The 10105-nt window shown below is 49.1% G+C and overlaps 1 protein-coding gene across 1 annotated transcript; it reads right to left on the bottom strand.

Annotated features, from left to right (window-relative positions):
* Positions 1 to 1783: 1783 nt before the first annotated feature.
* LOC142574489 (uncharacterized) lies at positions 1784 to 6605 on the bottom strand. The gene is made up of 4 exons (XM_075683552.1): positions 6436 to 6605; positions 5450 to 5746; positions 2962 to 3206; positions 1784 to 2143 (listed from the first exon to the last, which is right to left on the bottom strand). The coding sequence occupies exons 1-4, from the start codon at positions 6603 to 6605 to the stop codon at positions 2109 to 2111; spliced, it is 747 nt and encodes a 248-aa protein (XP_075539667.1). The 3' UTR covers positions 1784 to 2108.
* Between the last annotated feature and the right edge of the window lie 3500 nt (positions 6606 to 10105).

Below are 10105 nucleotides of genomic sequence, written 5' to 3'. Positions count from 1 at the left end.
TTTCGTCAGCGCATGAACTTTCTGCGGCACGTATTTACCGCATAACAGAAAAAAAAAAAGAAATCAATTGTGGGGTTATTTGTGCCCATTAAGATCACGATCTGATTACGAGACGCGTCGTAGTGGGGGAAACTCCGGATCAATTTTTTTTGACCATCCGAGGTTCTTTAACGTTCACCAAAAATGCACGGTGCACGAGCGTTTTCTTTCTTTCTTTTTTTTTTACGATTCGACCCCCTCGGCCGGCCGCGACGTTGGCAGTCGCACCGAATAACATGATTAAGCTGCGCATGCGCATGTCTCCACACGACATGTCAGTGCCGACTAGACACGCGTGCTCCACACCCTCTCTCCGTTGGCTCGCGATTAGACAGTCCTGTGAACAGCGATGTGCGGGCCGTCGCCGATGGGCGCCATTTGGTTTCGAAACGTGACGGGGAGTCCCACAGAACCCAAAGCGGAATGCAAATTACTCAGGCTTCCCTGAGTTGAGGAGGAGGAGGACAAGAAAAGAGAGGGAGACGGTACGGGATGTTTCAGAGAAAGCTTTTAGCTCGGGGGCTCCCATGTCTAAGTGCGTACATGCGAAAGGAGAAATCGTTTCACTCGGCAACCGCTCCACCAAATTTCGTGGGGTTTGTTGCATTTGAAAAAAAGAATACGTATGTAGGCAGCGAATTTTTGGCCTAGGCCGTCAACACTTTTTATAAAAGTTGCCGAAAATCGCGAATTTTTGGAAAACGAAACTATGAAGACATGATCTTGGATTGTAGCGCGAAGGGACACGGACGCAGACTACTAGAAACAGACAGGTCGAGCGCTATAGTCTGTGTCCACTATAGTCTATAGTCTGTGTCCGTGTCACTTCGCGCTACAATAGATCATGTTACCGTACCAACTCGCCCAACTTTCCATCCTTTTGCGAAACTATGAAGTTTACGACTCTGTAACTCGGTAATGAAAAATGACATCACAGCTCTGTAAACTATATCCAAATAGTGCATCTAAAGCCGACAAAATTGATGCATTATATATGGCTCTAAATTGGACCACTAATGCGCGAGTAGGACTTTTGCAAAAGTCTTGTAAACAATGTATCAAATTCACGCGACATAGAAATTGGTGCATCAAATTTGGCCGCTTCTGATGCTCTAACAGATGCAGTTTACAGAACTGCGGTATCTGTTCTATAGGTGCAGAGCTACGAACTTGTAAACTTCGCGCTTCCATATCTTTTTAAGGCTTACCAATTTTTTAAAGCTCGTTTTAAAGAAGTCGGACCGCAAACGAAAATTACGTTTCCAACAGTCGCTAGAATTTAACATATTCTCTCTCAAATGAAAAAAAAAATCACGAAAATCAACCCAGTGATTATCTCAGAAAAAGCGTTTCTGCGTTTTACAACGTGTTTGAATAAGCGGCATCCTCTTAAGCAGAAAAAAAGCGTCCGGTTGGCTACCCTACGGCTATGGGGGAGGGAGAGGAGAAATAGAAAGTTGCGCTGCTGATCACGTGGTCGTGGGTTCGATCACGGCCGCGGTGGCCGCATTCCGATGAGGACGGAACGCAAAAAACAAAAGAAAAACAAAAGAAAAATTGCGTTTCGCGCATCGGGTGCATGTAAATCCTTGCGCCACCCCCCTACTCCCTCCTCCTCCCCCTCCTCTTCCTCCTCCTATGGCGTCCCTCGCAGTCATATCGTGGTTTTGGCAGGCAAAAAAAGCCCAGAATTCAATGAATGCTTATAAAAAAATGAGAGTGAGGAAAACAAGCACAAGTGGTCGACGTTAGTCGATGCTTGCGTGCAGCATCAGTTTTAATTCCACATAGCGCGTTACGTAGCTTGCGATAAAAAAAAAGTGAAGAAAAAAAATAAAGACAGCTACACGAAGAAAATAAAAAAAAAGAAAGATACTGTGGAAAGAGTTCAACATTATGAGCTGTCGGCCCTGATGCATCGGGAGCGCTTCTGTGATGTGGCTATATGACATTCTTCGTCAACCGCGCTGCACGCCGATTGTCCAGGTAAGTCGTTGCGGCACCTGGCGGTGAACCGGCTCGCTGTCGTGGCAAGGCGCCTAGCCATAGCCTCAGAGCTCCGCGTTGTCTCAGTCAGAGTCGGGAGCGTCTATGGACACCCGTTCTGAAAAGAGCCGCACTGGATGAAATATGGCTTCCAGCTCATTTTAGGCGCTTGCCCTTACGAAAATGAAGTTAGAAACATAACAAAAAAGAATTTTTTTTCTGTACATTAGAGGATCGCCTATGCTGGACCAGCGTTGTTTCACAATAATGCGGCTTTGAATTGGAAAATGCGGTTGGCGTCCCGTCCATACCGAAAGCGTAATCATGAGAATGCGCGTGTCCATGCGTATCGCTAACGTTTGCTCAGCGTCAGTGAGTGTCAAGCGCTACATCATTCATGCTATTCCGATGCTATGTTATCTTAAAGCTATCAACCGCGTCCGGAACAGTGCGTACTAGAAGACATATGGTACGTAAGAAAAGAAGGAAGCGAAGTGAGGGGAAAAGAGACGCACACGTACGCACATACTGTACTTTAGCTGCACGTTCTTTGTCTCGGAAAGTTTTAGCAACAGGGACACGCGCTGACGTTGACAAATACCAAAATACTGGACGACCATGCCTAAATCGTTCTTACTAGAAAAACAAAGAAGAAAGAAAAATACATTAAACCTCCCAGAAGAGATTAAATCGCAGAAGTCGCATCAACTTTAGGTAACAAGTCGACAAGAAGCCGCTATTCCAATAACGTAACCGCGCTCACGTTCGTCACGAGATGTCGCCACTAACTTCCGCATCTGCGGTGACACTCGCACCATAGGCTCCCCGTTACCCATTGTGCCAGGCATCACCATTTCGTTCGTCTATTCAGTTTACCGCGCAACAACAACAACAACACATTCACGTCGCGAACGAAAGGCGCACCGCGATGCTCACTTTTGCGCCGCTCGACCTGTTCGAGCAGGGCGATGGAGATGAAGCCCGCCACCATGCAGACAACCAGGATGGCCGTGGCCACGACGAAGAGCAGCAGCGACTGGCGCGAAGAAGGGCCGCCGTCTTCGTCTTCGTGGACCTCGTCCCCGCCGCTGCGAGCTGCTGCTGCGTCGCGCTCGTCCTCTTCGTAGGCGTCGCCGGCACGACACCGCCGCTGCTGCTGCTGCAGGCGGCGTTCGCTCCTCCTGCGAGCGCTTCTCTGTCAAGCACGACGCGTAGATCCTCGCAATATATACGTGCGTTGAGAAGCGCGCCGGAGGCAACGATCGTCTGCGCGTTCTTTTTTTTTTTTTTTTGGAAACGTGCAAATCGATGTGGATGATGACGACGAAGAGGAAATATAAACGTTAGGTCTTTGGCCTGTTGATACACTCACTGCGTGCGAGTTTGGATTTGTCTCGTCGAGGGCAGGAGTTGGGAGCGCTGTGATGTGGAGTTAGTCGTAAAACGGCTGAGTAGAGCACTGGCTTCGGCTAGTCGAGGTTCTGCCGCTAAATAGTCGCAACTTCGTTCGAAAGGCGAATCATTGATTGCGAAGATCAAATCATTAGACAGCTAGGTATACGAAGTAAGGTAATCGGCCGTATATGAACTGCTGCAAACTTTCGCTTACTAAGCTAAACTAACAAGCACGATGTCGCGTGCACAGGCAAACGAGAACACATCTCACTCGATGACGACGCATACTCGCCGTCAGAACGTAGTCGTGAAGAAGAATGGAAGCGGCGGCGAGCCCCCCGAATGCCCCTTCGTGCTGCCTCTCGCTTCAGTGCGAACTAGGAGCTCGAGAACGCAGCGCACACGATGCAATCTCGGATAGGCTATCCTTCGAACCCACTGCAAACTACTTCCGAGGTACAGACGCGCTCAGCCGCTCCTTGCGCAGCCACGGCCGGAATGGAAGCAGAGACGCACGCTACTCTGCCCCCCTTCTCGACCCCTCCCCCCTTCCGTGTCCTTGAGTGCGTCCTCTACTCTAAAGCCCCTTAAACTTCGTAAAGTAGCGGCAGGCTTTGAAGAATGCCGCCTCCTCCTCGCGCGCTCTGGCCGAGTCCAATGCCGCGTCGCTATTGGCCTTATAGCATCAAGTGCGCCCTCGCGCCGTACATCAGCGCCATTTTTGCTCGAGAAGCGTTTACGGAGTGGCGAGGAGCGCATGTTGACGCCGTTGCTACGCTCGAGCAGTGTAGGCGGCGCCACGGTCGAGGAGGGAGTGTGAAAGAGAGGAGAAACCAGGAGAACTGAAGGCGGAGGAGGAGAATGTCGCTACTTTACGAAGTTTAAGGGGTTTTACTCTCCCCGCCTTCCTCCCTCGCGTGCGCCAGAAGATGCGTCCGTACGAAGCTACCGTCCCTCTCGGCTCACCCTCGCATGCATGTGCTTCCCATCGCACGTACAGCATACGGCACACGGGCGCGATCTTATCGGACTTGGACTTTATACTGAACCTCACGGCAACGACGACGGTCGGAATTCGCCCGGATTGTTTGTATAATTGCTATCGCAATACAAGACGCTGAAATTTGAGAGGATGACACAAATTTCTGATTTGGAAACATCTGTTGCGCTGTTCTCATCGTAAGGGCCGGTGTTGCCCCAGCTTAAGTTTATACCGTGCATGCCGGCTTGCGTCCGCCAAAAAGCCAGGTAATGGTCGTCTGCTGACCAGTGGCCGAATATATATATATATATATATATATATATATATATATATATATATATATATATATATATATATATAACGTCGGGGTTTGACATGCCCAAACACCGATCTGATAATGCGGCACAAGATAGTGGGGGATCCGAAATAATGTGGACTTTCAACGTGTGAACCTAAATCTAAGTGCACAAGCGTTCTTGCATTTCATTCCAGTCGAAATGCGGCCACAGCGGCCGGGATCGAACCCGTGACCTCAAGCTCCAACAGCGCAGCGCAATAGGTACTAAGCTACCGCGGCGAGTCATCCAGGCTGTATAGGAGGTATCGGACAAAGACGGGTCACCTTCTTGAAACGCTGTCTGACGCTTGCCTTGTTCGCCCGCCCTTGATCACTGTTGCAGGTATTGTAGGCTGTTCAGTAGTGTGACGTTTCTGGTGCAATCTATTAGACCCTAGCATACTAGCAGAGCTATAGGTCACTGGTATAGGCTGCCGTCCTTGAAAACTAAAGACTGCCGCACCCACTTCCTTGCCGCCGCTCCCACGAACAAAAACTACAAGACGCGATGATCGTGCATCGTGAAACTGTATACTGCAGAAAGCTCGTCAACTGGGCGAGTCGATGTAATGTGTCATAGCGAGAAAGAGCACGAACGGGAACAGGGACATAAGTTTCCCTATGTCACCGTCCTGTTCGCGTTCTTTTTCTTTTTTCGCTGTCAGCTGCACGCGATGAACAAAGAATGCAGCAAGGAGGTACGTACTTACTCTTGTCGCCTGGTGCTTCGAAGTTCCCTCTGCTCGTACTCCGCGCCGTGCACCCGCGTCAGCGTGCTCACGGTGACCGTCCGCACTTGCTCCACGGTCGTTGGTGCGAACATGACCACGCCGTCGTCGTCGACGACGACATCGCCCTGCAGCGCTTCGCTGGCCCATGCCGGCGGCGGCTGGGCGGCTGCCTCCTCTGGTGCGGCCGCGCTCTCTTGCTCGGGAGGCGCATCGGGGCTAGCACAGGGGCTGCTTTTGCTGCAGTGGCGGGTGAAGACCTTGCTGTGTATAGACCAGCTAAGCAGGCAGCGGACCAGATGTAGAGGCAAGCCACACAGACCGACATCTTCACTTTTCCCCCATTAAAGTATCTCTCTCTCTCTGTGGCTTATGGCCCACTTTTCGCCGTCAGCTGTGCTCTGACTGTTTAGGAAGAGCCATTTGGAGGTATATAAACCAAGGATAGACCTGTAGAGAAGTAAAGTTGTTAATAACTGCTGCCGTTAGAATATATTTATTTTTACTTATATACTGATACTGTATACTGTAGAACTGCTGGGCATATCTTGCGCGTATACAACATGAAAGGCTTACGGGAAAGCAGAGGAGCCTACAAGAGGTCTGTCGAATATCAATAGTCATTTTACATAGAGGCTACGAAGCACCCTTATCTGGACTGATGTGTGTGGGTACGTAAAGTACAGGTGTACGTTACGTACGACAGTTGACAATTGTTCCAGAAATGCCAAGGTTTATTACACGTGTTCGTGGAGCGTTTAAAACATTTCGTTTCTCGGTTTCAATTGTGTAACATCGCCACGAGGTTCAGCACCGCTGGAAGGGCGGGGCCTGCGTGACCGACGTTCCGGCCCCGGAACGCTCTGTTTCGTGTCCCCTCGTTAATGCGATTCATGTTTACATCTCGCAAAGAAACAAGAAGAAAACCACGCAGTTATTCCTAAGCTTCAACTCTGTCGCGACTGCACGATAGGCAACGGAAGCAGCGCTTGTCGCCTGCGATGTACAGGAGCAGCGGCCTGGGCGCGAACAGTCGCAGCGAGCGGGAGCGTCGTACCTCATGTCGTCGCGACATGTTGCCGTCCGGCCGGCTGGCCTCAGCGACCGTCGCCGAGACAACGGCGGGGCTCAGGAACATGGGCCACAGCCAAGGCCCTCGCTACTGCGGCGGCGAAAGCAACGGCTCTTCGTCGTTCTCCTCTTTGCGAAGAAATGAAATTTGGGATAGATTCATCGTGGTGGTGATGATGATGATGACGTCATTGATTAGTTTGGCGCATACCCACTCACGGGGATTGGCCAAGGGGCGGGGAAGACTTTGCTTATGTGTTCAGGAAATCAATTAAAAAAATCAATAATTTTGTTGCATAAATTTAAGCGAGGAAAATTCAATACGGTTCATTAGACTGTCATTCAATCAAGAGAAAAAAATTATATATAATATAATGGAGGCAATAAAGGAGGAATGAAAAGAATAATACGGTCACCAATGAAATCAGTTTGATTCAATAACACATTTTTCTAAGGCGGTGCACACATTCTTGTGTACACCGCACACAGGAATGGTGCCCAAGCACAGACGCTCCGAAAGACAGCAGTACCGGAATGTTCAATGGCAGGTCGAGCTGTGGCGCTGTAATTTCTAACGTCATTTATCTCTTGGAGGAGAAACGCCGGCATTCCAGTAATTGGTGCTCGATCGTCTCTAATGAGTTGCAAAAATGGCCCAATGGGGATATTGCCAGACCAGATCGGTGCATGTAAATATTTAGAGATGGGACTCGACAACGTAGTCTCGTTAATGTTGTGCATATGTCTTATCCCGAAAGAGTAAGATGATTTACGCGCGAATTCTTATGGAAGCACGTCACATCTGCTCGAAGAAAAGAAAAAAAAGAAAGAACTGCAGATGTATGCGTCTGTTACCATTCAGTCGCATTATCCGCCGTGGAGACAGCTCCCTATCCGATAATGATAGCTCCTTGGAAAGCACGTGATTAGCGTCGCGGTGGTATCGGTGGTGGCGCTGTTGTGATAGGCGGTTCTAAAAGCCTGGCAAACGAGGCCGGGAATCGCTCCACCCGTATACCGCTTCTTTCAGGATGTACAGGGTGCCCCACGTAACTTGAGCCACGAGGTCGCGGGATCGAATCCCGGCCACGGCGGCCGCATTTCCATAGGGGCGAAATGCGAAAACACCCGTGTACTTAGATTTAGGTGCACGTTAAAGAACCCCAGGTGGTCGAAATTTTCGGAGTCCTCCACTACGGCGTGCATCATAATCAGAAAGTGGTTTTGGAACGTAAAACCCTACAATTAAATTTTTTTCAACGTAACTTGAGCCAAACTTTAAGAATACGCAAATGCCACGTAGCTAGATGGACCTAAAGTAATGTTGTTTGCTGTCGCTTGGAGATACTCAGATTATTTTTTTTTGCATTCCCCCTAATTACATAATCGGTATTAATTAACTTCTCAATTATTGTAATTAGATGAAAAATGACAATGAGCGAATTGTAGAGCAACATGAAAAATTCTCGATGCAGCTTTCTGTGGCTCAATACGTGCTGCATAAAATAGTTTTTTCCGAGCGTGAAGGAAGGCCGAAATTTAGAAGTTGCCAATTACAGATAGACATTCTAAAGAGTGCTGAAATAAGAGTGGAAATAAAGAAAAGCTACGTAAGACGCTGAATTAGCGAAAATATAGATAAGAATAAATCTAGCAGGGTATTTCAGATTTATTTCAGTAGATAGCATTTAATATTTACGAAGTTCACATACAGTAGGAGGTGAAATGTTTCAAGCCTTAACTGTATTTAGATATATGTGTCGTACATCCCTGTGCATACGCCTCTCACCAGCATTTTTCTCTCGACAAGCATCATGCATCACCTTCGTCCTCGTGATGCGGACAGCTAACAGCTACAGCCGACCAGGCGGCGCTCGTGTCACTGCAGCTACCTTGCTAACTCAAACGAGCTTCGCGCGTCATTTGAATGTCAGCACTGCGTCGGACCTGGTTCATTCTGTGTGTGCGTGTGTTTTTACAGCAAAGCTGCATTCATCGTAATGCATTAACATAGCGTAGCAATCACGAGGGACAAATCGAGACAGGAGACGCACTAACTTTCAACAAAGATTTTATTGCGGACCCTGAGCGTATATATACACCATCCGAATCCTCAGATAAGACGAAGGAATACTGCCACGTGCAAACTATGTCAAGAATTCAAAGCTCTTTCTTCGATAAATCCACTGACGGCTAACTGACCCGATCATCTCCTGCCCGGGGAATCTTCGGTGGCTTCTGCGATTTCCCTGTTAAAGCTATTGCGATGGCGATACACGACAACAGCCTGATCAAAAAGAGGACGGCAAGGTGACTGCGCGTCACATTCTTTTTTTTTTTACAATGGGCTGCCAGTTCGCCATGCGTCGTAATATTGCTGACTTTTTACGGCGAAGCTGTTTATGCGGACCCTGTGCCGTTGTCGGACTTCGCTATAAAGAGGCCACGTGACCTAGCGAGAGAGGAAAAGAAGAGCTCAACAGGAGGAAAGGGGTTGGAGTGACCCTTTCCCCCTGCGAGAATGCTATATTATACGCTATTCTTATACGGTTGTCACACGGTGCGTTTTCGGCGATCGAGCCTGATCGGCATCGAATTTGTCGACGATCGATTCCCCCCTGCCGCGTAAGAAACAAATGCTATGCTGGTGGTTTGCGGCCAACGAACAGTGCCCAGCGATTGAAACGTCATACTAGGAGCGCGTGCCTGCCGGCACATCTTCCGGCAGCGAGAAGTGCCGTCAGTAACGTCATTCGTCAAAACGATTGCAGAGCCCGCATCTCCAGTGGTAGGCCCAGTTGCGCATACGGAGCTTTGGGTAAGGGGTTCCGCTCATTCCATTCCAGTTACAACTGCGTGAAGACCACGAGTAGTGCGCACTCCGGAGGAAGAAGCTGCCTACCGCCAGCGTCAGCGAGAGTTGGCTCGTGAACGGGCTCGTCGTCGTCGTCAGGCCGACCCCGAGCTGTGCGCCAGAGATGCAGAGTTTAAGCGGCAGCGCCGGGAGGCCGAACCCGAAGTGCTTAATGTAAGTCACCGCCCAGACAGAAACCTCACGCGCAAAGGAAAAAGCAAAACTACTAAAGCACGCTCACCACGCGAAGCACGCAAAAGCGAAAACGAGGTGAAAGAATGGTGAAACAAATGATTTACGATATAGACTGCTTGCGTAGTTTGATCTGCATGGCGTAACACTCGGTGTAACTATAACACAGCTTCGCTGTTCGACAATCTTCACGTACTGGAAGGGGCGGTGACGTATTTTGTTGTTCTCTTGCAGACGCACATTCAAGCACTTGCCGGTCTGATCAATATGTAGCGTCTTCCACAAGTGAGTGGAATTCTGTAAACAACTCCCGTTTCGTAGGTGACGTAGGCATGCCTGATGGTACAGTCTGGTTTGCGCATTCTCGTAGGGCAGCTCAGCTTGCACGAACTCAAAGGCTTATTTGGCGCCGTGAACAACACTTCGACGCCGGAACGTTGTCCTACCTTTTAGAGATACTGAGAAACCTTATGCACGTAAGGAATCACTGCTACCTTCCTCTGCACTGCTACCTTATCATC

This window comes from Dermacentor variabilis, chromosome 3 (assembly GCF_050947875.1).
Source record: "Dermacentor variabilis isolate Ectoservices chromosome 3, ASM5094787v1, whole genome shotgun sequence".
Taxonomy (NCBI): domain Eukaryota; kingdom Metazoa; phylum Arthropoda; class Arachnida; order Ixodida; family Ixodidae; genus Dermacentor; species Dermacentor variabilis.
The sequence above is the reverse complement of the archived record's forward strand: the minus strand, read 5'-3'. Positions and strand labels throughout refer to the sequence as shown.

Bases quoted from the DNA above. Each gene is read 5' to 3' on its own strand.
- LOC142574489 (XM_075683552.1), bottom strand. From the start codon at position 6,605: ATGTTCCTGAGCCCCGCCGTTGTCTCGGCGACGGTCGCTGAGGCCAGC. The intron at 3,207-5,449 runs GTAAGTACGTAC...AAGCGCTCGCAG, and splicing joins CGAAGCACCAGGCGACAAGA to GAGGAGCGAACGCCGCCTGC. The intron at 2,144-2,961 runs GTGAGCATCGCG...GGCTCTTTTCAG, and splicing joins ACAGGTCGAGCGGCGCAAAA to AACGGGTGTCCATAGACGCT.